This window comes from Mobula hypostoma, chromosome 23 (genome assembly GCF_963921235.1).
Source record: "Mobula hypostoma chromosome 23, sMobHyp1.1, whole genome shotgun sequence".
Taxonomy (NCBI): domain Eukaryota; kingdom Metazoa; phylum Chordata; class Chondrichthyes; order Myliobatiformes; family Myliobatidae; genus Mobula; species Mobula hypostoma.
The window spans coordinates 23395296-23421589 of NC_086119.1; the positions used below are offsets into that span (position 1 = coordinate 23395296).

General features: G+C 40.8%; 1 protein-coding gene across 3 annotated transcripts in view; it reads left to right on the forward strand.

Annotated features, from left to right (window-relative positions):
- sez6b (seizure related 6 homolog b) overlaps positions 1-26294 on the forward strand; it is a 956088-nt gene that overhangs the window by 752527 nt on the left and 177267 nt on the right. For all 3 annotated transcript variants that reach the window (XM_063031160.1, XM_063031161.1, XM_063031162.1), the window contains exons 5-7: positions 5710-5895; positions 23140-23308; positions 24248-24414. In XM_063031160.1, coding sequence (XP_062887230.1) covers positions 5710-5895; positions 23140-23308; positions 24248-24414 — 522 coding nt within the window. The remainder of the gene's footprint in view (positions 1-5709; positions 5896-23139; positions 23309-24247; positions 24415-26294) is intronic.

Below are 26294 nucleotides of genomic sequence, written 5' to 3' on the forward strand. Positions count from 1 at the left end.
GAATAGGTTGAGTGAACTCAGCCTTTTCTCCTTGGGGCAACGGAGGATGAGAGGTGACCTGATATAGGTGTACAAGATAATGAGAGGCATTGATTGTATGGATAGTCAGAAGCTTTTTCCCAGGGCTGAAATGGCTAGCACGAGAGGGCATAGTTTTAAGGTGCTTAAAAGTAGGTACAGAGGAGATCTCGGGTGTACGTCTTATACGCAGAGGGTGGTGAGTGTGTGGAATGGGCTGCCGGCAGTGGTGGTGGAGGTGGAAACGATAGGGTCTTTTAAGAGACTCCTAGATGGCGACATGGAGCTTAGAAAAATAGAGGGCTATGGCTAAAGCCTAGGTAGTTGTAAGGTAGGGACATGTTTGGCACAGCTTTGTACAAAGGGCCTGTACTGTGCTGTAGGTTTTCTATGTTTCTATATTTCTAATTCCCCCAGATTCTGCAGTCACCTAGTGCACACTAGGGAAATTTCACTGTGGCCAATTAATCTACTAACCAGTGCATTTTTTGGGATGTGGGAGGAAGCCAGAGCCTCTGGAATAAATCCACGTAGTAACAGGACAAAGGTGTAAACTCCTAACACACAGCCTGGAAGGCCAGGACTGGACCCAAACTGGTGAAGCTGTGAGGCAGAGCTGAACTAGTTGTGCCACTCTGGTCCTCTGTCTTCCCCCCCCCACCACTTTAAAATGGTTGGATAGAGTATGAATTAATTTCATCAACAGGAATGAATAAAAAAGAGACCAAAATGAAAACCTCACTGCTATCCAGTCAAATCCTTTTGTTAAATAAGCACAGAAAATGTTGGAAACATTCAATAGGTTCAGTAGGTACATAAAATGTCAGAGAAATGTATACAATATACATCCTGAAATTCTTTTTCCTTGCAGACATCCACGAAAATAGAGGAGTGCCCCAAAGAAGGAGTGACAATTAAAATGCTAGAACCCCAAAGCCACCCCCACACACAAGCAGCGGCAAGAGAACAGCCCCCCACTTCCACCAGAATAAAGCATCAGCACCCTCCACTGCGCACTCAAACATGCAGCAAAGCATCAATAAAGACACAGACTTGCAGTACCCCAAAAACTACTTGTTCACCTGATAATTTGACATACCACAGGCTCTCTCTCTCTCCCTAATAAGGGAAAAAGGGGTATCCTCATTTCACAGCGAGAGGGGAGACATAACAAACAACTCCCTCATTTACGATGTTAAAAGTCTGTTGCATCACTTTTTCCGAGCTCTGCGCCCAGAGAGTTGGCACCAAAAAGGCACAGTTCTCCGGGCACTCAACCCAAGGCAGCTAACCCACTATCCCTGATGTTCCATGTTCTCCCATGATGCTTCAGTCAGGGGCACCGGCCTAGAATCAGCACACCCCAGAGCTATGAAATCCCGGAACCCTGAAGGCGCGCTCGTCTTCCAGGCCACATCCTCGGGATATCAAAAAGCTGCCAGTCATGAGGCCCTGAGAGCGGGTCCCATTCCCTCAAAGAACCAAGGTCAGAGTTTAACTCTAGGCCAGGGTCTTCGAAAGAACCCCCCACACCCCACTCAGCATCTGCAAAAAGAGAAACAGTTAAAATTTCAGCTCAAGGACACATCATTAGAACTGGAATATAAATTATTTTTCTCTTTGTCCAGATGCTGCCTGATCTACTGATTGTTTTGCACATTTTTTTGTTTTCCAGTTTCAGTACTTGCAGTTTTTTTTTCATTTGCATTTTCATTTTAATTGCTAACTGCTTTGCCAAGGTTGCTACCATTTTAAACAAGAATTCTAAAAGCATGCAGATAAAAGGCATCTATTTATAATACAGCTTAACTAATCATCTTAACAACTCATAACAGACAAAAGACTCATACAGAACACCTGCTCAAAATAGACAGCTATCTTAGGATGAAATACACAGTACTGTCCAATCAACATCCTTGAGTTGGCTGAGCTACACAAAGTCCCAGTTTGCTGTTCTTCAATTTAAAATTAGTGTTCTTGCTTTCAAACTCCTCTCCTGCCTTCCTTTCAATGTCACCTCTTCCAGTCCTATATCCTACTTATTTACTGAAGCCCATCACCCCTGCGGGGGCATAGGCCACCGACAGCAGCTCGCCAGAGTCCTCTGTCCTGGGCCGAAAGTTGATCAGCCCCATAGCTTCTGCTTTCACCACATGACTTCAAAGTAAAGATCCCTGCTCTCCCAGGGCTGAGGACTTTGGAGCTTCTGTTGGCATATCTAGGGTTCTGTGTTTTTACAGGATGGCGTTGCTCGTGAAATGCACAACTTTCCTTTTGCAGCCAGGCTTGGGACCATCCATGGCAGAGTTCCAGTCCTATTAGATGTTGACATTTCTTCTCCTCTTGCACAAGTCCAATCTTACTCACCTCAGCTTTGCTTTCAGAGTTCAAGGTCCTGAGTTCCCTCTCCCAATCTCCCCGCCTCTCTATTTCTTTTCCATCCTTTAAGATGCTTCTTAAAATACATCTCTTTTGATCTCATACCCTTGCCAATATAGTGTCAGATTTATGCTTCCCAATATGATTTTGCTTCATTAAAAGTCCCATGAAAAACAAGTTATTATGGCTGTGGGACAGTGATTGATAGTTGATGTTTAGGAATGGGTGACTCCTATATTAAATTGAAAAATCAAGATATTGTTCTGCAGAAGCAGATTAGATTACAGACTTAAAGTTCGCACTGGGCCCAATGGTGGAGGTGGGATGTTTTGGTTGACAAAATGTCCAATCCATTTCCTCCAATGCCTTCCTGGATAATTTGTTGTTTGTAGAAAGTAACGGCTGACATCCATCAATGAAGTAACACATTTAAATAGTAACAGTGTATTCTGGGATTTGTATCCTGAGGGACTTAACACATCTTATGTTCCAACTTTTCCAGAACAACGTTAATGCAATCATTCAAGTTTTAAGAAACTGCAGTGTGTTTCATAAGAATCCGGGTTTTGTAGGAAATCTTCATGTTGGCACTTGAACCGGTTGGTTGGAATACTAAATAATTATGTTAATAGCTCTAAGTGAGAATGAGACTTAATGTAAAAATTTATGGTTAGCTACAGTTAAATCTTGTTATTTACAGAATGTTTTGCCAAGATAACTTGAATGTGCTCAAGACTTTTATAAGAACGCAAATAAAAATAGCTGCTCTGTAATGTGGTCTAACTAATCACATCTCAACTATTTACTGCAAGTAAAAGACGACAGATTAATTAAACTTTTGGATTAAAATTTTAAAATAATATGAAGTGAGGAAGCATATTTGTCATACTGAGTAGTGACTTAGAAAAATTCTATACTTAGAATATACTAAGGTTTGTCTCATAATTTATTTACTTAGAGATACAATGTGGAACAGGCCCTTCCAGTCCAGCAAGCCATGTCTCCCAGCAAGCTATCTATTTAGTACTAGCCTAACCACAGGGCAATTTACAATGACCTACTAACCAGTACATTTTTTGGACCCTGGGAGGAAACCGGAGCACCAGGAGGAAACCCATGCAGTCACAGGAGAACATAGAAACTCCTTACAGACAGTGGCAGAATTAAACTCCGAACTCTGATGCCTCAAACTGTAACAGTGTTGTGCTAACCGCTATGCCACGTTATGAGCAAGGCTGTGATGCTGAGGCTTTTTGAGGCACTGGTGAGGCCTCATTTGGAGCATTGTGAGCAGTTTTGTGCCCCTTATTTGAGAAAGGATAGCTGACTAGAGAGGGTTCAGAGGAGGTTCACGAGAATGATTCTGGGAAAGAAAGGCTTATTGTATGAGGAGCAATGGTCTGAGCCTTCACTTGCTAGAATTTAGAAGATTAAAGGGGGATATCATTGAAGCCAATTGAACGTTGAAAGGCCTAGATGGAGTGGACATGGAGAGGATGATCGGAGAGTCTAGGACCTGCGGGCACAGCCTCAGGATAGAGGGACTCCATTTAGAACGGAGAAGAGAATTAACTTCTTTAGCCAAAAGATAGTGAATCTGCAGAATTCATTGCCACTGGTGGCTGACAGAAGTGAATCGAAAGATCCCAGTGAGGCTGGACTATAAGAGTAGTGAAGTCTTGGTGCAAATATCAAGGCATTGATAAAACTACAGCTCATATATTATTTCCATCTTAGTTTCCACCCTGAGAGGATGTGCTGCTGTATTGAGACACAGGCTGACTCCTGGGGGAGTAAATTGAATAGAATGGTCAGTTTAATCGGAGTTCGGAAAGGTTAAAAACAATCACACTGAGATTTACAAGATTCAATGAAGGACTGGCAAGGTAAAAGAGAGAAGCTATTTCTTTTGCCTCAATTATCTGTAACCAAGGACAAAGAGAAAGTTCCTCTCACAGATAGTTGTTAATCTTTAAAATTTTCTCCTCCACTGGGCTCTTGATGTTCTGGTATAGAGTATATTCAAGGCTGAGGTGGGTAGATTTTTGATCACCAATGAAATTGAGAGACGTGGGGATTGGGAAAGAAATTAAATTAATCTTGGATTAGCCAAGATGTTCTTGTGGGCATACTCAGTAAATTTATAATAGAATAATAACCATAACAGAATCAATGGAAGACCACATTAACTTGTGTGTTCAATCAGTGAGAAAAAAAACAAGAAATTGTGCAAATACAAAAAGAAAGAAATAATAATAATAAATAAATATACAATGAATATCAAGAGCATTAGATAAAGAGTCCATGGAAGTGAGTCCAGAGGTTGTGGGAAAATTTGAATGATGAGGTTCTTACTGAATGATGGAGATGACCTGAAAAGTCATAGGGTTTCTATTCTCTCAAGATCCTCATCAACAGTCCACCAGGCCAAAGGCCAGCATGAGGTTTTAGTTCTCATTCTAATGATCTTCTAAGTTAATTAATCCCATTCAAGGTGAAGTAGTACTAGGTAAGGGGATGATCATTTTGTGTTTGTGTGCATGATAGTTATTGATATCAGATCAGGGTTCTTCTGACATTGTGTGTAGAGGATCTGTCATAATGAGAAGATGGTAACTTCCAAAGGAGAGAGGTGCGGAAAGGGACAGTATTATCAAGGGAAAGAAAATGCATTGGAATGGTTCATTTCCAGAAATAACTGAGTGTCTGGTTATTTTCAGTCAGTATGAGTAGTTATTCAGGTTATCACGTGCAAGATCATTGCTGCTGCATAACATGGTGCGAGTTCTGCAGGATTTCTTTCTGAAGTGTAATGGAGGAAAACACTTTGCAAAGTCAAAACCCGTGGATTTAGAGAAAGTTTGCAACTCCACAAAAAGGGATATCCCCACAAAGAAGCAATTTTCCACAGCTGGCGGGAAGATTGGAGATCTTTCCAGTAGTACCTTGTACTTCCAAGGAGATGTCCACATTGCTGCATTGACAGATTGCCGGGGTCCTTTATTTCAGTCAAGGAAAGTGATTCACTGGTAATAAAATAAAGAAAAAAAAGTTTGAGTTGAAATGTAATCACCTTCACATAATAATTACAGTTGCACTTCTCCCCTAAAATAATCTAGCACTTCTGCTGCTTAGATATGTAACTTTTACTTCATTTGATTTTACTTATCTTTCCTCTTCAAGTGGAAAAGCAAACGACGGCCAGTGATCTGAGAATGTCTTCCTAATTTTTTATTAAGGCATTGGTAGTGCTAACTTTATTTTCTAATGATTTTCACTGTGCTTTCTTTTGTGCCTCCTGTCTTTCTGTAGCTTACCTGCTGAGCTGTGGATTTCCCCAGAAACCTTCTTCCGGGGACGTGTCCGTCACCAGCCTCCATCCTGGCGGAGTGGCACATTTCTACTGCAATTCTGGATACCGGCTGCAAGGATTATCTTCCCTCACCTGCGTTAATGGCAGCAAGCCTCAGTGGAGTGACGCAGAGCCCCAGTGCCTCGGTAAGGACTATGAGAGGCATGGTTCACTAGCCAAAGCAGTACAGGCTCTACAAAGACAAGGTTGCCTGTGTTCAGAGTTTACTGCTTACCAATGGGTAGAATTCTTCACAGCCCGCTACATCTCCTCTTTCAAAAGTTAGGTCAGCAGTTTGCACAAACATTTTATATCACTATGTGGAGTCACAAACTCATCGCAGCATCATTCCGTCCATCAATTTATGCTGATTGTCTGCAAGAGTGCAAAGAGGATTTATGAGAATGCTGCACAATACACAGAAAATGCTGGAGGAGCCCAGCAAGTCAGCCAGCATCTATGAATCCATTGTGTTTATGAGAATGCTCTCAGGACATGTGTTACAGGAAGATGTTACAGGCAGGCTAGGACTTTATTCCTTGGAGCGTAGTGGCTGAGAAGTGGCCTTTTAGAGTTGTATGGAATCATGAGGGGTAAATACACACATTCTTTTCTCCCAGGAAAAGGGAATTAAAAACTAAAGGGCATAGGTTTAAGGTGAGTGATAACGATTTAAAAGGAACCCAAGGGGCAATTTCTTCACAAAAAGCGTGGGGCATATATGGATTGTGCTACTAGGGGAGGTGGTTGAGGCAGATACAATTCAACACTTAACAGACTGATGGACATGGAGACAAATGGTTTAGAGGGATTATGGGCCAATACAGACAAATGGGACTAGCTTACATAGATAAAGCTAGACCCAAGGCCTTTTTCCGTGCTGTATTATTTTATGACTCAGGTCAATCCAGTCAGTTCTATTACCTCCACGGACCTGCAAATTCTTTTTCCATCACTTATCTATCAAGTCCCTGTTGAAATCAACAACTGTATTTGCTTCCACCACACTTTCAAGCAGTGAATTCTGAAGCATTGATATTCCCAGTGGAAAACGTTATTCATAGACAGAGACGTAGACATAGAAATCTACAACACATTACAGGCTCTTCGGCCCACATTGCTGTACCAACCATGTAACCTACTCTAGAAACTGCCTTGAATTACCCTACCACATAGCCTTCTATTTTTCTAAGCTTCATGTACCTATCTAAAATTCTCTTAAAAGACCCTATTGTATCCGCCTCCACCACCGTTGCCGGCAGTGCACTCCACACACCCACCGCTCTCTGTGTGAAAAACATCCCCTTGGTACTTATTTTCACGCACCTTAAAACTATGCCCCCTCGTGTTAGTCATTTCAGCCCTGGGAAAAAGCCTCTGGCTATCCACATGATCAATGCCTCTCATCATCTTATACTCCTCTATCAGGTCACCTCTCATCCTCCGTCGCTCCAAGGAGAAAAGACCAAGTTCACCCAACCCGCTTTCATAAAGCACGCTCTCCAATCCAGGCAACATCCTTGTAAATCTTCTCTGCACTCTTTCGATAGTATCCACATCCTTCCTGTAGTGAGGTGACCAGAACTGAACACAGTACTCCAAGTGGGGCAATGACTGCTCTTTGTTTTTTTGCCCGTCTTTGTTATTTGGTTCTTAATCCACCTGCCTCTGGAGACAGTTGCCCTTTATCCACTTTACTGATAGTCTTGGTCAATTTGAGCATGTTTGAACGCTGGTGTTAAATTTTGTCTAGTAACTCTCCTGTGAAATAATCTTGGACATATTAAGGTTGCACGTAACTCCATACTGTTGTCATTATACATATTCATATAGTTATTGCATTATAAGTAAGTAGTAAAGCCTGAATAGTAAGTGGAGGTAAATTAATAAGGAATTGCAAATCCATAACTTTTCAAATCAATTATGTCCAACTCCTTGAAATTTGATTGTTCTTTCATTCACAATTTAAATCATATGTGATTCAATAGATCTGCCTTTCTTGTATTTCTTTTTAAGTTGACCAATAAGTTGACCAATATGTTCTTTTAATACATCCCCTTACTTGCCATCCATATCCTGAGTTTGAACTGATTTTTCATCATTCTTGTTGTTCCTTTCTGCGCCTTGTGGCACAGTGGGTGGCAGACTTGCCTTTCCTCAAGTATTTTTGTCTGTTTCATTTTTACGAGGCCAGATTGCTAGCTCAATTTTTAACCCAGCATGGACGGAAGGCGTGCAAGGAGCCGTCCGGATTCAAACCCGTGACCTCTCTCCTCAAAGAATGGTGCGGATGCCACCATACCACCTGTCGGCTTCGTCGTAATTCTTAGTGTGTAAATTTTCCGTATGAAATTGCCTGTTACATTATTGTTGCCAAGAGCAACCAAATCAGCTCCCCATCCCATTCCTCCTCCCCTCTATTTCCTCCTTTGCGCTCCGCTCCTAATAAGGTTTCATTCCCTCCAGAATCCTTGCTGTGAAAATCCTCAGAGCGGCGAGTGAGAAGCCTGTACTCTTTTCTCTGGGATTTGAGTGAATAGAGCGTGGATAGATCTGTCTCTTCTAAGCATCCTTGATGCTAATCACTGCATCTGTGGGCACACAGTTTGACATAAATGAACAACATCACCCGGAAGGCTATAATCCTGGCTGAGAGTGGAATGAAACATACTGCGGCTGTAGCAGGTGCTCTTCTGACGTTGGAGTTGGCGTATTAGTGAAGCAGATTTGTGAGAGCTTTATAGTGCTTCTTACCCTGGAGTATCTTATGCTATCAATGAGGACATAATGAAAAAAAAAGCATCAGTGAAAATAAAGTATTGATATGTAACTTGAAAGTGTAGGAAAATGCTCGACAAAAATAGGTCTCATGAAAACAACACCACAATGCACATTTGAAGTGGAGGCAGATATTCTCTTCAAAGAGCCTTTAGAGAATATGAACTGACATCCTAACCCTGAGATACCAGAGCCACAGCACTGCAGTTGGCTTTTAAGTACCCTCTGTAGTTTCCCAGTGGGCCGTTCAGTTGTACCAGCATATCACAGCGAAACACGATGACCTAGATTTTTCCTGAGAAATGCCAGCATTTCAAAGTTCAAAGTTCAAAATAAATTTACTGTCAAAGTATGTATATGTCACCAGATATTACGCTGAGATTCGTTTTATTCCAGGCATTCATAGCAGAACAAAGAAATACGACATAATCAATGAAAAACTACACAAAAACCAAGACTGAAAACAGTTAGTGTTCAAATAGAAAAATAAATAAATACTGAGTTGAATGAAGTTGAGTGAAGTTATCCACGCTGGTTCAGGAATATGATGGTTGATGGGTAATAACTGTTTATGAACCTGGTGGTGTGGGACCCAAGGGTCCTGTACCTCCCTCCCAATGACAGCAGTGATTGGAGCAGCCTGAACGGTGAGGTCGCTCCTTGTAGATGTAATCATTGAAGGAGAGGGATTTTCTTGTGATGGACACTTTTTCCATTCTTGGGGATTGGTGTTTCCATACCAGGCCATGATGCAACCAGCCAGGATACTGTCCACTGTGCATCTATAGAAGCTTGTCAAAGTTTTAGATGACATGCCAAATGCACTGATGTGCTGGAAGATCCACATGGAACTCCCTGCACATTGCATTACCTGCCTGCCCCCTCCCACTGTAACGTTAGAAGGTTGGTAGTGCTGAATTGGGGCTCTGTACCTTTGTTTTTGGAGTCCTTGTGGAATCTGGGGGTAGGCTTCACTAAGAAATCTCCCCACTGCGCTTGTTCCAGAGTAGTCCTGGTCCAGGACCAGTGTCTCCCTTAACTCCACGGGAGAGGAAGGACTTCCAGTGATCCAGATATGCAAAAGACCATTTTGTTTGCAATTTTTTGAATTTATTGTTTTTTTAATTGCTTTAACCCTTTAAATGGCCATCATGAAAGAGAGATTCCTGATATGATGTTAACCAAGCAATTAGCCATGGATTAGTCGAATGTCGAAGATGACGGGACTTCGTCTACCCATTCATGTGAAGCAGTTAAGCCTAAAGGATTGTATATCACCCAAAACTTCACCACTGAGAACTAATCTTCTCACTGCTACCAACAGGAAACAGAGTCAAGAGCGTTAGGTCCCTTACCACCAGGGTCAGCAACAGTTACTACACTTCAACCATCAGGCTCCTGAGCCAGTGTGAACATCTTCACTCACTGTAACTTTGAACTGATCACTGAACACATGAACTGCCTCACTGAATTCTGCGGTCTGTAATTTCCCTTTAAGTAACATACCATCTTAATGAACTGTGATTTCACAGTTTTCTGAAGGACTCAGTGGTCTTTGCTCTCAAGCATGCAGGTATGGCACCTTTAAGCTAACAAAGGTACATCACCATGGCCAAAAATGAGGGAGAGGGGAGGACTCCAAGCCAGAGTAAAATACTGGGGTATGAAATTGCCTCTACCCAGTATCTTATTAGCAACATTATTTATTTATTTAAATCTTTCATTTGTCCCACAATGTCAGGGAGTAAAAATCTTTGCGTTATGATTCCATTGCTATGTATAGACATGTGAATTTATAAGTCTAATGGCTTATAGAAAGAAGCTGTCCCATAGCTTGTTGGTCCTGGCTTTAATGATGTGGTATTAATTGCCAGATGGAAGCAGCTGACACAGTTTATGTTTGGGGTGACTGGTGCCCCAATGACTCTGCAGAACAAGATTGCGGACCTAAGAGCAAAATTGCTGTATTGGAGGGAAATGAGGAGTTGCTGCATTCTGTGTTTCACAGAGATATAGCTCACTCTGGACACACCGGATAGGCTGACAGGAGATCTCTGCCCAATTATCATCAACATAACACCTGCAGCACCAGGGGTCCCAACAAACTCAACCATTGCCATAATACAATTAAGAATGCCAACTGTTTTGTGCCTTGACCACATTGTGGAAATATGATCACTTGGCTGTACTTATCCTACCCGCATACAGGCAGAGATTAAAGAGCAAGGCTCCAGAAACAATGACAACAAAGAGGTAGTCGCAGGAGCAGAGGAGCAGTTTTGAGTTGGTGGACTGGGCCATATTCACGGGCTCATAAGAGGATCTGAACAAATACCGCCACGGTTGTCACGGACTATATAAACAGACGTAGACCAGTGTGTCAGCACAAAATCATTTAGAGTCTTTCCCAACTAGAAGCCCTGGATTAACCACAAGATCTGCAATGGGGTAGGGCCAGTTCTGTGGCACTCAGACCAAGCAAAATACGAATGATTCAGGTACGATCTCCAGAACGCCAACTCACATGTGAAGTGGCAAATCCAGACCAAACTTCAATCACTGAAGGATGCTTGACAGCTGTAGCAGGGCTTGGTTTCACTACAAAGTGAAGCCAAGCAACATAGGTGACAAAAAGGTTTCACACCCAGATGAGCTCAATGCCTTTTATGCTCGTTTTGACCGTCAAAACATGGAAACAGCTTCATTAACTTCCATAGACCCTGATGACGCTATGTTTTCAGTCTCTGAGGCAGGCATGGGAGCTTCCTTGTGGAGGGTGAGCATACAGAAGGCATCCAGCCCAGACAGGTACCTTACTGAGTTCAAAAGATCTGTGTTGATTAACTGCCTGCTTTGCCCAGCAATATATCTTTAGCCTCTCACTTCAGCAGTCTGAGGTACCTACGTACCTGCTTCAAACAGATTTTAATTATATCACAGTGGTAGAGTGGTTAGTGTGACACTATACAGTTCAGGGCATCCAGAGTTCGGAGTTCAATTCCAGTGCCATTCTGTGAGGAGTCTCTGTACACCTTCCTCATGGAATGTGCGGATTTTCTCCCGGTCCTCCAGTTTCCTCCCATAGTCCAAAGGCATACTGAATAGGTTATTTAGTCATTGTAAATTGTCCCGTGATTACGATAGGACTAATTGGGTTTGTCAGTGGTTCCTGCGGCAGCATGCCTCGAAGGGACGGATAGGCCTACTCCACGCTGTATCGTTAAATAAATCCAATAAAAAACTACCAGTGCCTAAGAAGAGCACGGTAACCTGCCTCAGTGACTATGATCTAGCAGCCCTTACATCCACAGCAATGAAGTGTTTTAAGAGCCTGGTGATGAAACATAACAACTCCTGCGAATTGGATCCACTCCAATTTGCCTGCCGTCACAATAGATCAACAGCAGATACCACTTTATTGGCTCTTCACTCAACCTTGGAGCATCTGGACAACCTTGAAGCATCTTGGTGCATGCATCAAGATTGACTGAAACTCAGTATTCAGTACTATCATCTCTCAAAACCAATCAAAAGGCTTCAAAACCTAGGCCTTGTGCGACTTCATCCTCAGTTTCCTCACTTGCAGACCCCAGTCATTTTGGATTGGCAACAATGTCTCCTCCACAATCTCCATCAATACAGGTGCAGCCCAAAGCTGTGTGCTTAGCCCCCTGCTCTACATGTGTTACACTTAAGACTGTGAGGCTAAGAACAGCTTCAATGCCATATTAGAGTTTGCTGATGAGACCACTGTTGTAGACCAAATCAAAGGTGATGATGAATTAGCATATAGGAGGAAGATTGACACACTGGCTGTTCGGTTCCACTACAGCAACTTTTACTGAATGTCAGCAAGACCAAGGAGCTCATTATTGACTTTGGGATGAGGAAAATGGCGGTCCGTGAGCCAGTCTCATACAGAGATCAGAGCTAGAGAGGATCACCAACTTTAAATTCCTTAGTGGGATCATTTCAGAATATCTGTTCTGCCTTCAGCACATGTGCCATTCTGAAGGAAACACAATGGTGCCTCTACTTCCTTAGAAGTTTGCAAAGATTCAGCATGCCAACTAAACCTTTGACAAACTTCTCTGGATGTGTGGTGGAGAATATATTGATTGGCTGCATCAAAGCCTGGTATAGAAACACCAATGGCCTTGAACGGAAAAGCCTACAAAAAGTAATGGATACAGCCCAGTCCATCACGGGTAAAGCCCTCCCCATCATTGAGCACATCTGCACCAAACATTGTCGCCAGAAACCAGCATCCCTCATCAAGAACATCCAGGTTGTGCTCTCTTTTCGCTGCTTTCATCCAGAAGAAAGTACAGGAGCCTTAGGACTTACACCACTAGGTTTAGGAACAGTTACTACGCCTCAACCATCAGGATTTTGAACCAGAGTGGATAACTTCACTCAACTTCATTTGCCCCAGCATTGAAATGTTCCCACAACCAATGGACTCACTCTCAAAGTCTCTACACCTCATTTTCTCTATATTTTTGCTTATTTATCTATTATTATTATTATTTTGTTTATTTTTAACTCATTTTGTATTTGCACAGTTTGTTAGCTTTTGTTTCTTGGTTGTTGTCCGTCCTATGGGGGCAGACTTTCATTGATTCTATTATTTTTATTGTATTTACTGTGAATGCCCGCAAGAAAATATGGTGGCACATATGTAATTTACTTTGAAGTTTGAACTTAGGACAGCAGAAAGAGAGTTCTCACCTGGATATTTCATACAATAAAGAGTGTAGGCTTAACAAGTAGATAAATGATGAGCAGGAGAGGTTTGATGCTGTCAGAAAATTCTGGACTATTGGCAATAAAAGCATCATAGAACATAGAACGCTACAGCACAGTACAAGCCCGTTGGCCCATAATGTTGTGCTGACCTTTTAACCTATTCTAAAATCAACCTAACCCTTCTCTTCCATCAAACTAACTAACTAACTAGGACTTGCCACCTAACATCATCCTGTGACTATCTTGAGCACAGGACTGAAATCATTCACAAAGACGTCTTTCCTGATGGGAGAAAGCTGATATCAACGGTATCAATGGTGTAAGAGTGATCCTGATGAAGATAGGTTGGGAGCAGATGCTTGCAGGTAGAATGAGACCTGACAAGTAGGCAAAGTCAGGGCCAGCAGGTTCTGGAAAGTGTGAAAGGCAAAGATTAGGGGACCTTGGATGACAAAGGAAATTGAAGGTTTTATTAGGGAATAAAAAGGAAATGTTTGGCAAGGGTAGGCACTAGGATTGGGTGGGGGAGGGTCCTTTGAAGAACATAGAGTTTACAAGGGATAACTTATGCAATAAATTAGGAGGACAAACTGGGGCCAAAGTTAAAGAAAATACCAAGACCTTCCATAAGGATATCGGAAGCAAGAAGTTAGCCAAGGAAACTGTTAAGTAAGCCTGCACTTACTTTGTATGGAATATCCAAGTGAGAACTTTCTTTCAGCTGTCCTTGTTCTCAGTGGTGAAAACTTTGGCTATACATGGTCCTTCAGGCTTAACTGCTTCACATAATGGGGTATATAAAGCCCTGACAATGTTGACATTCAATTATAACACAGCCACTTGTTTGGTTGACATAATATTAGAAATGTTTTTGACATCATGGACATTCAGAGAAGTGGACATTTGTGGACCTAAGAATGAATCCATTTGTGGAACCAGGTTGATGTGGGTAAGGTTCTAAATAAATACTTCTATTCTGTATTCACCGAGGAGATAGATGTCGAAGATGGTGGGTTCAGGGAAGAGTATATGGATAGTTTGGAGCAGTTCAGTGTTGAAGAGCTGGAGGTGTTTGATGTTATGGGATGCATACAGGGAAATATTGTCTCTCTAATTTGATTGAGTGAAGACTAATCCAGCCTGGAAGGTAGATATTATCTATACGAAGTTTAGCAAATCATTTGACATAACCAGGTTTAGTTAAGGAACATTGGATCCAAAGCAATGTGGCTAATTGGATACAAGATTGGATTGGTGAGAAGAGACAAAGGGTAGCGTGGAAGGATGCTTTCCTGATGAGAAGTCAATGACCAGTAATGATCTGCAGAGATCAGTACTGGGACCTTTGCTGCTTGTGATATATGTACCAACTTGGATGTTGAGTGTATGAGGTATGATTATGCAAATAACATGAAAATTGGTGGTGTGCAGAACAAAGAGAGCTGTCTAAGGCTACACTCAAATATTGATCAGATGGAAAGTTGGGTGGAGAGTTGGCAGATGGGATTTAGTTCCGACAAGTGCAAATATGAAGCATTTGACAAAGTTAAGTAAGGAAGAATATATAGAGTAAATAGGATGCTAAGGAATATTGAGGCACCTTTGAGCTCAAGTCCATAGTTCTCTGAAAGTGACTTATAAGGTAGATAGAGTGGTGAAGAAAGCTTGTGGCATGCTTGTCTTCATTGATCTGGCGCAGAATTTGAAAGATCAGAATTTATATTTCAACTGCATAGAACACAGGTTAGCCCACATTTGGAAAGTTGTGTCCATTTCTGCTCACCATACTATGGGAAAATTTGATTGCTTTGCAGAGGATTCAGAGGTTTACCAGGCTGTGGCCAGGACTGGAGAACCGGATATTTGGGAGAGAAAGGATATTCTGGAGTTGGCTTCCCTGGAGTAAAGGATGCTAAGAGGTTATGAAGCAGATGAGTATAAAAATGTAAGAGTCATGGATAGTGTAGAGATTCAGAAACTTCTTCCCATATAGAGGTATCAAAAAGAAGAGCACAATTGTTTGAGATGAGAGGAAGGAGTTTTAAAGATACAATCATTATGTTTCAGAGACTTTTAGTCAGGCGCTTAAATAGGCAAGGCATAGAAGGTTATGGGCATTGTGGACAAATGAGCTTAGTGTAAACTTGTAAAAAGATCAATATGGGTATGATGGCTCAAAGGGCATGTTTCTATACTGCAAAAACCTGTAACTCCAAAGGAATTTAGTGAATAGCATTAAGTGCTGAGTTTGCCACTAACATTCGTAACTGGTGTGAATTAAATAAAAGTATATACTGTATTAATGTCAATATATTTCAATTATTTCCATAACTTGGCCGCACAGAAGTCATATGAGTTGACATAAAAGTACAAGAGTATTTGTTTGAGTAAGTTCAGTTGTGCAGTACTGACAGCTGGATTATTGACCAGAGGGAAGTTTGTGGCAAATGGAGAATTTAAATTCAAATAATTAAATAAATCTGGAATATTTCTTTAAAAAAGCTGGTCTTGGTAACCACAAAGTGACTGGATTGTCAAGGAAAACTGTCAGGTCCACTAATACCCCGCAAGGAAGGAAATCTGCAGTTCTTGCACAATCTGCCCTCTATGCCGCCAGCATATTAGAGCCTTCTCCATTCAGGTGCAATTAGAGGAGCTTACTAAATACCAGTATGGAAAACAATGTTAACACTTCATGCATAAATGAAAAGGACAAATAAATCTTCAGTATGTGTATTTTGTTTTACCACCTTCACTTAATCTTGTCAAAAGCAAAGGCGAATAGACACTAGGCATTTGATTGGTTTTATCCCCTAGGGAGCACCCATGCTGACTCCTCTTAATTCAGGTCTGTGGAGCATCATCACCCTAATTACTCTGAGCAGAAAAATTCAGAAGACAGTAGGATGCAGCATGAGGTGAATAATTTGATCAATAAAAATTACAATTCTGATTTTCCCCAGCTAAGTTATTCATTTCCAGATTCATTATCTGGCATGTAGATGAATAATACAAGTTCAGTTTTACTAAGCAGACAAGTGGGAAAAGCTAGCAAAATAACCACCTTGGTGTCTTTTATTTACTTGAAGTAAGTTGTTGTAGCTAAGCACAAAGACTCATAGCTGTATGTCAGTGATAACTTCCAGTAACATAGATGAAACATCATTACACAACTTGGTTCAAGCTGCAAGAGTTTTTTTTTTGCCAGCCCAGCTGACTTTTCAGGATTAAAGCTGCAGAATTTCTTTGAAATGAACATATTGCAATAACATTCCTTTGCGGTGTCATCTACTGTGTGGTGTTATACAAAACAAGTCAAATGCAAAGCAAGGCTGCAGTTGTGCAGAATCATCAGCAAGTGATGCCTTTCCGTGCACATATTCCCTCTGGTATTGTCCATTTTATTGACAGTTTGATGCTGTGATTTATATTCACCAGGGAACCGAGCTGAGGATTTGTGAACTCGATTTGAATTCTGCAATGTTGTACGTAGAGCACAATTTGCAGTGATCAGAAGGGTCCTTTTACATCTTTGAATTAAGCTATGTTAAAACTAGAGCCCAGTGATGTCACTCTCCACTGGAAACTGGTTCACTCTTCCACCTCCATTGACCTTTCCCAAGACACTTGCAACTTCAGCAAATGCAACATGTGGTGTGGTCACATTTACTGTATATTGGAAAAATCTCACTCACAGTTCAAAGTAGATTTATTATCATATTACATATGTCTTCTTGTGGGCCTGCTCAGTAAATCCAAGAACTATAATAGAATTGATGAAAGACCACACACAACAGGGTGAACAAGCAGTGTGCAAAAGACAAACTGTGCAAATACAAAATAGAAATATTAATAATAAATAAAAAATAAATATTGAGAACATGAGATGAAGAGTTCTTAAAAGTGAGTCCATAGGTTGTGGGAACAGTTCACTGATGGGATAAGTAAAGTTGAGTGAAGTTATCCCCTCTGGTTCAAGAGCCTGATGGTTGAGGGGTAATAACTGTTCATGAACCTGGTGATGTGAGTCTTGAGGTTCCTGTACCTTCTTCCTGATGGCTGGAATGAGAAGAGAACGTGACCTGAGTGCTCGTGGCCCCTGATGATGGATGCTGCTTTCCTGCGACAACAGTGATGGACTGGGCCGTATCCATTACTTTTTGTCGGATTTCCCATTCAAGGGCATTGCTGTTTTCTTATCAGGCTGAGATGCAGCCAGTCAATATACTCTCCACCACGCATCCTTGAAGTTTGTCAAAGTTTTAGATGTCATGCCTAATTGTGGATTAGTTTGCAGAATACTTGCATTCAGTCCACTAGAGTAACCCAAGCTTCCAGTAACCAGGCACTTTAATTCTCTGCCCCGCCTGCACTTGGACCTCTTTGTCTTTGGTTTCCTACGCAATTCTAATAAGGTGCACATAATCTTATTTTGGGCTTATCCAGGGCTTGGTTCTGATTTCAACAATTTCAGGCAACCAGCATTTCATCTTCGATGTAAAGTTGTACCCCTGTAGCATCAACTCTCTTGTTCTCTCTCCACAGATCCCACTTTATCTACTGGACGTTTGCAGAATTCTCTTTTATTTCAGATTTCATGCATGCATTGTCCTCTGCAGCTCACAGTTGCAGGATGTCATTTTTCTCTCTGCTGCCCTCACATCTACCTCTATTAAACCTGTCCCAAATTGATTAGCTCTTTCTCTTAGTCAGCTCTAAACCAATTGTGTCACCTAGAAAAACTTGGTCTCCATTTTATTCCCTTGTGTCTCTCCCCTCTCTGCAATATGTCCTTGTTTTCTCAATTTTCCAGTTACGATGAAGGTCATTGAATCTGAAATGTTAACTCTTTCACTGTCCACAGATTCTGCCTGACCCGCATTTTCAGTTTTAATTTCAGATCTCCAACTTCAACAGTATTTTTGCTTCTCCAAACTACTTGCTTTTGTCCTAACCGCGATTAGAGTTCGAATCATGGATTCAAAGTGCATTTATTATCCACGTAGGTATGCAGTACACAACCCTGAGATTCTTCTTCCCCACAGACAGCCGCGAAACAAAGAAAATCGTGGAATGCGTTCAGACAGAAACATCAGTCCACCACTCCTCCACGTACAAAAAGAACAAATCACACAAAGAGCAACAAAAAAAAACAGGGAAAAACAAAGCACGGAAGCAGGTGCTTCAGCTCAGCTCATCCATGCCAACCATAGTGCCCACCAACCTAGAGCCCATTTTCCCATGTTTGGCCCATATTTCTCTAAGCCCCTCGCCTTCCTTGAAGCTACATACTTTATACTTTATTGTCGCCAAACAATTGATACTAGAACGTACAATCATCACAGTGATACTGTATTTGATTCTGTGCTTCCCGCTCCCTGGATTACAAATCGATTGTAAATATTAAAAATTTAAATTATAAATCATAAATAGAAAATAGAAAAATGGAAAGTAAGGTAGTACAAAAAAAAACCAAGAGGCAGGTCCGGATATTTGAAGGGTACAGCCCAGATCTGGGTCAGGATCCGTTCAGCAGTCTTCTCACAGTTGGAAAGAAGCTGTTCCCAAATCTGGCCGTACGAGTCTTCAAGTTCCTGAGCCTTCTCCCAGAGGGAAGAGGGACAAAAAGTGTGTTGGCTGGTGGGTCGTGTCCTTGATTATCCTGGCAGCACTGCTCCGACAGCGTGCGGTGTAAAGTGAGTCGAGGGACGGAAGATTGGTTTGTGTGATGTGCTGCACCGTGTTCACGATCTTCTGTAGCTTCTTCCGGTCTTGGACAGGACAACTTCCATACCAGGTTGTGATGCACCCTAGAAGAATGCTTTCTACGGTGCATCTATAAAAATTAGTGAGGGTTTAGTGATTATGGCATCTCTGAGATTGCCTTGGCACACATTTTTGTCTTCCCACCGGTTGGAGATGAAGTCAAGTAAGTATTACTATGACTATGACTATGACTATGAATTACCATATACTTTAGCGGGGAATTCATCTTGTCAAGAGGCTCTGTTGTTTTTTCTCTTTGAAATCTCTTTCTCAGTTGGGCTAAGAATGTGCCTGCTGTGGATAAGGTGCTGAGGGATGGTGTAGAAAACATTCACATTAAAGGCATGGTATCAGATGTTGAAAGTGCTCTTCCCATCCAATACTACCTTGATGCGAGGCAAAGACTTGAACAGCTGAAGGAAGCTAACATCAGAGCTCAATGTCATGGCAGATGAAAGCAAGGCCGCCAATGGTGTAATAATTAAATTCAAAACTGATCAGAGGCCAGGATTAGATGAACGTAATCAGTAGATGAGATGGTTTAGATTAGATAGATGAGCAGATAAGTAGATTAGAAGAAAATTCAATCGAACTGGCCCAGATGTCATGCTGCTACATTAGAACAAGAAATGCATTGTGCATTGACATGATTTATTACTCAGTTATACAGAACAGATCAACAGCAAATTGCATTTAAATAACATCTTTATAGGAAAACACATCAAAGTGCTTTACAAAGAGGAAATATTGACTGCAGATTTTAACAAAATGTGCTGGGGAAGGGGGTACAGTTATGGGTATGATGCAGAGATGCTCTTCAGGAGAATGTAAGGGGATTAATTTTAAACCTACACATGATACATTCCATAACAGAAGGGGGAAATGTGAAGACAAAGGCCGGCAAGGTGATGACGTTGGAGAAAAGAAATCATAATATTGGAACAATGATTTGCACACACAGTAAAAGTGTGCATATCTCAAGGGCTTGAAGTTATTTAAACTCTGCAGTCTCAAGCCTTGTGCTTAGCTAATGTTTGCAAGTGGCAAACTTTAAACATGAGTTGCATTTGATCAACTAGTGAAAGGCATTCAATATTGAATTTTGATCTATACAGTGTAATAGGATATCCTGTGGTGTTTTACTAAAATAACATTGGGAAGACATCTGGGTAAAGATTCCAAAAATGTATCATGTACACTCCATAATAGAAAAATAAGATTAAGTCTGTGAAATGCCCTCAATAAAAATGAATTAATACAGCCCAGTACATCACAGGAAAAGTCCTCCCCATCTTCACAGAGCGCAGAAAGCAGCATCCATCGTCAGGGGTCCCCGCCATCCAGACGATGCTCTCTTCTCACTGCTCCTATCAGCAAGGAGGTACTGGAATGTGTTGCTTTAGTCTGTAGATTTACACTTAGGCAGTAATTAGACTTTACCAAGGAATGACCCTTGACAGATGCCTCACTTTCAAGAACCACATCAATAAGACAAAGGCAAAAGTGAGCGCACGAAACAACATCCTGAATAAGCTCACTAACACAAGATGGGGAGCAAGCTCAAAAACATTGAGAACCAGTGCTCTTGCTCTTTGCTATTCCACTGCCGAATATGCCTGCCCTGCATGGGAAAGATCTACTCATGCAAAGAAGAGATGAATGCAAGCTGTCGACTTATCACAGGTTGTTTAAATCCAACAAACACCAACAGCCTATATATCCTGGTGGGTATCGCTCCCCCAGATATAAGAAGAACAGTAGCCAGCAAGAAAGAACGACTCCGTCAAACATCAGATGAGAGGTACCCTCTACATGGTCACACACCTACACCCAGCCGCCTAAAGTCAAGGAAGAGCTTCATGAACAGTGTTGTTCCATTACAATCAACCCCATCTGAAGCCCGCATCGCCTTGTGGAAAGACCAGCTCGCCAGTCTGAAACAACCCACAACGATGGAAATTCCACCGGATGAAAGCCTTCCCCCAGGAGCTAATTGCAGCTGGGCAACGTGGAAGTGCCTTAACAGACTTAGGGCTGGTGTAGGTCATTCAAAGGTGTCACTAAGCAAATGGGGATATACAACCAGCCCGACAACTTGTGAATGTGGAACTGAGCCACAAACTATACAATATCTCCTGCAATGCCCATCGCTAGAGGAACCCCGTACTGTTGCAGATCTTGCAGAATTCAACAACAAGGCGCAAAAATGTGTCCAGTTCTGGCTGGGCCATGTGTAGACTGTCTGTGGACACAATGAGAAGAAGACCAAGAAATGCAAAGAAGTGTTTATCAATTGTGAAATGAAATCCAACAGGGTGCTGTTCCAGAGCCTTTGGAATTGAGGGCAATCTCCTTTTCAGTGCTGGTGTATTTTCTGTCCCTTGTTTAAGAGTGGACAACATCAGAATTTTCTTTATTTATTTAGTGTGGGCCATGATATTTGTGACCATTTAGAATAACATGGGATTCACCTCTTCAAGCTAGCACTGCAATACCAGGTTCTGATGAAGAATCTCCAACTGGAAACAATTGCTCTGTTTCTCTTCCCACAGATGTGGCCTGCGCTGTTGAGTATTTTCTGCTTTAGTCTAATATTAATCCTTACCTAAGATCATGCAATCATTAAATTGAAATAGCACAGGAGGAAAAGGCCAGGTAGTCCATTAAAACCATGCTAGCTTCTAGCAGAGCAAACCAATCTGTCTGAAACATCTACTCTTCGCTCAGAGACATAAATAAGACTTACAAAACTGAAAGTATTGAGTATAGGAGTTGACATGTTATGTTGAAGTTGTATAAGATGTTGGTGAGGCTTGATTTGGAGTATTGTGTGCAGCCTAGTCACCTGCCTACAGAAAAGATATGAATAAGATTGAAAGAGTACAGAGAAAATTGACGAGGATGTTTCCAGGACTTGAGGACCTGAGTTATAGGGAAAAGGTAAATAGGTTAGGATTTTATTCCCTACAGCATAGGAAAATGAGGGGAGATTTGATAGAGATGGACAAAATTATAAGGTTTATAGACAGGATAAATGCAAGCAAGCTTTTTCCATTGAGGTTAGGTGAGCCTTAAACAAGAGATCATAGGTTAAGGGTGAAAGGTGAACTGTTTAAGGGGGACATCTTGGGAACCTCTTCACTCAGGCAATGGCTAGAGCGTAGAATAAGCTACCAGCATAAGTGGTGGATTCAGATTCAATTTGAACATTTAAGAGAGATTTGGATAAATACATGGATGAGAGGGATATGAAGGGCTATGGTCTAGTTACAGGTCAATGGGAATAGCCAAATGAATAGCTTGGTATGGACTAGATGAGCCAAAGGACCTGTTTCTGTCTGTACTGATTCTATGACCTGCAAGTTTTATTCCTTCAAGTTCATATCTAATTCTCTCTTGAAGGCCTTAATTGTTCCCATTCCCTAACAGACAATGAACTTGGGATATCTTGGCATTTAACTTTACGGAACATCATTTAGACAAAAAAGTCTCATCTATTTTGGTATATGTGCATCCATTTGTAGCATCCTCACCCTGATATCAGGATGTAGTGAGCTCCAATTCCATTCCAGAGACTGGAACACAAGCAGCTCGCCCAGCTTCAGTAACGAGGAAGCACACCATTGTTAAACGGTGTAAGCTTTTGGATAGGATATCAAACCAAGGCTTTCTCAGGTCCATCTGAAAGATCCCAGAGCAGACTTATGAACAAGAGTGGGAGCAGTATTTTATCAACCCCTCATTCAACATGGTTATTAGCATGTTGCTGTTTGTGGGAATTTGCTGTGCAGGAATTGCTGTAAAGTCCTTTGAAATATTTCAAGGATCCAGAAAGAACCATGGGAATGTGTCTTTCTTCTCTTTATGAATGGTAATCTGATCAAACATATGAAGGTATTAGAATTTCTTTTGAAATATTAAACAATATTAAAAGTGCCATGCTGATTTCATGTCCATGCCACCAGCCCAGTAAAGGTATGCTGATGTTTTACTACAAACAGGACACAGAAGCATTTAATATGCATTTAAATTGTGATTCTTACTGGTTTATGTTAAGACTAGGGGCCCCAAATAAATCTGGAACCTTCCTCTTTCAGCTACCTGTGGTGGATTAATTAGAAACGCAACCGTGGGCCGCATTATCTCGCCCAACTTTCCGGGTAACTACAGCAACAATTTAACGTGTTATTGGCTTATCGAGGCTCCTGAAGGACAGAAGCTCCACCTACACTTTGAAAAGGTTGCATTGGCTGAAGATGATGACAGGTAATTTCTGCAGTAATTTCCTGCCTCTAAGTCAATGAGACTCGGCTGTGCAAACAGATAATTCTCCTGAACTATAATGAGCTAGGAGTCCTGCTCGGGGGTCACAAATGGAGAATGAATCAGCTTTCGTGATGTAGCAGGAAAAATGGCTGTTAAGATCTCAGATGGTGATGATGTATGTAAAAGTATATTTTAAAGAAGCTTAAAAAGACCTTGGCTTTGAAATCTCATATTATTGATAGAAAAATATCCTGTAAAATGAATAGGAAATTATCAATTCCATTAAGGAAAATAAATGAGATACCAACCAAGTATCTGGTTTAAAATGGTCCCAATCATAGCAATTGTACAAAAATCAGATATTGATATCTCCTTCAGGTAACCAAATTCCCCCTCCCCCTCTATTCCCCACTCTGACCTTTTATCTCTTCTCACCTGCCTGTTACTTCTCTCTGGGTCCCATTCTCCTTCCTTTTCTCCTCTCCAACCAGATTCCTTCTTATCCACCCCTTAACCTTTCCCACCCACCTGGCTTCACCTATCACTTTCCAGTTAGCCTCCTTCCCCTCCCTCCACGTCTTATTCTAGCACCTTCCCCCTTCTTTCTCAGATGCTGAAGAAGGGTTTCCGACAACATTTTGGGCCATCACTTGCTTCCAGACTATGTCCTGATGAAGAGACTATGTCCTGATGAAGAATTGATAAACATCGATTGTTTATTCATTTCCACAGATGTTGTCTAACATGCTGAGTTCCTTCAACCTTTTGTGTGTGTTACTTTGGATTTATAGCATCTGCAGATTTTCTCATGTTTATGATATATTTAACATTTATTACCACAGAACAAGGTAATATGTTCATGCAACGTTCCGTGAACAATGTCATGAGTATTTGTGCAAAGTGTCGTGTTTATTTAAAGAATTATTTTCTGTTTCCCAGACTTATTATTAGAAATGGAAACAATATTGATGCTCCAACGGTTTATGATTCCTATGAAGTGGAATATCTGCCAATTGAAGGTATTGTCAGTGAATCTGAACACTTCTTCATTGAACTGACTACAGACAGCTCTGGTACATCTACTGGACTGGCTTTAAGATATGAAGGTAATGGTTCAGACCTTAATTAGCTTGTTATTGTCATATGTACTGAGATACAGTGAAAAAAGCTTCATTTTGCTTGCCATCTATACTTACTTTCCTACATTCCAAAATGCTAGACCTACTATTAAAAATAGAGGGATTTGTGGGGAAAATGGTGTAAATGGAAAATGTTGTACCCAATACATTTAGTTAAGCCAATATGAGATCATTAACTTTGGCCTGTAAAGGCAAAGCAGACAAAATTTCTCAATGGTAAAAATCTAGAAATAACTGAGGATAAAAAGAAACTTGGGTTATAATTAACAGAATTTTTTTAAATTAAAAAAACAGAATGATATTGAATTTTTGATCATAGATTAGGTTAAAAGGTCAGCAGAATATCATGGGGCCGAAAGGCCCATTCTGTGCTATACTGTCTGTGTAATATTTGTTAATGTCTTTAATCACGTCCTTATTTCGATTACAATTTCTCTTCTTTCAGCTTCCAAGGAATCCATATTTACTTTAAGTCCTCTTCATTCTGCAGAATTTCTTTCAATTTGACTTTATATTCTTTGGCAGATTATTCTCCCTTTTTATCATATTTCTGATCATCCTTTTAAAAAATGGTCCTAAACCTTAGCCTTCCTATTCTACTGCATAATGTTATAAGGCACTTCTTGTAACATGAAACTATACAGTACTTGTTTAGGAAGCAAATAATGGAATATTTTTGCAGAAAAAGGTTTTATTTCTCAATGTTATTGAACCTTGTTGCATATTTTTTAATCTAATTAATTAATTGTGATTTTCAATCCACCCTACTAGGTCATCTCTCATATCTTTGTAATTTACTTTGATCAAGTTTAAGACTCTAATCTTTGTTGATCTTGATCATGTTACAATCAGAGGATTTGTTTTTTTGCAATGACTAATTAAACCTGTCTTAGTGCCCAAGATCAGTCTCTAAAATCCCCACTTTTAGGAATCTTAAATGCACTCTGTGATGTTTCTCAGAACCACACTCGCCATCTTGGTTTGCCCAGTCTACATGAAAATTAAAATTCTTTTCATTTATTAAATAACCTTTCATATTATCTCTGATCATTTCCTGATTAACAGTCTGTCTAGTAGTGTAGCTGTTACTATAACTTTCTCAAGTGTTACGCCCCTTATTTCATATCTCAGACATGTTGCCTCTACTTCATGATTCTTTAAACCAAGAATATTTCTGAGTGCTGCTATAAATCGTCCTTTTTTTATTAAGGCTGTCATCTTCTATCCTACACCACCCTAACTCCCAGCTCCTTTTTCATGCTTCATGTCTTTTCAAAATGCCATCTATCCTAGAAGGTATGCTGCCTCCCGTGAATGCATCTCTGTAATAACCATGAATTCAAACACGTACATCATCATTTGTGCCCTGATTTGTCCACCATTTTATATATGCTTCTTACTTTAAGACAAAGTGCCTTTAATTTTGACCCTTTTCCACTTCCCTTGGACCACTTTTGCTGATACACTGTTCTGTTGTCACTAGTACAATCACTTCTTACTTCTTACTACTCAGATCTTTCATTTTTCAAATCAGTTCATTTTCCTTCTCCTTGAATTCCCTCCCAAATGCTCTTATTTTGCACTACTTATATTTTTGTATTACTTATTGTAACTTATAGTATTTTTATATATTGCTGCCACAAAGCAAAAAAAAAATTCACAGCAACAAATGACAGTAATATTAAAGCTGGTTCCGATTCTGATCAATTTTAGTTTAAAACTTTCTCTAAATCCTTTTTGTTTCACTAAGGCACTAATTTTGGTCGGTTTTAAGCAGCGCCTCTTGCTCACTATGAGTGCAAGTGAAATCTTTTATTTCCCAAACCATTTTTTGAGTCATACATTTC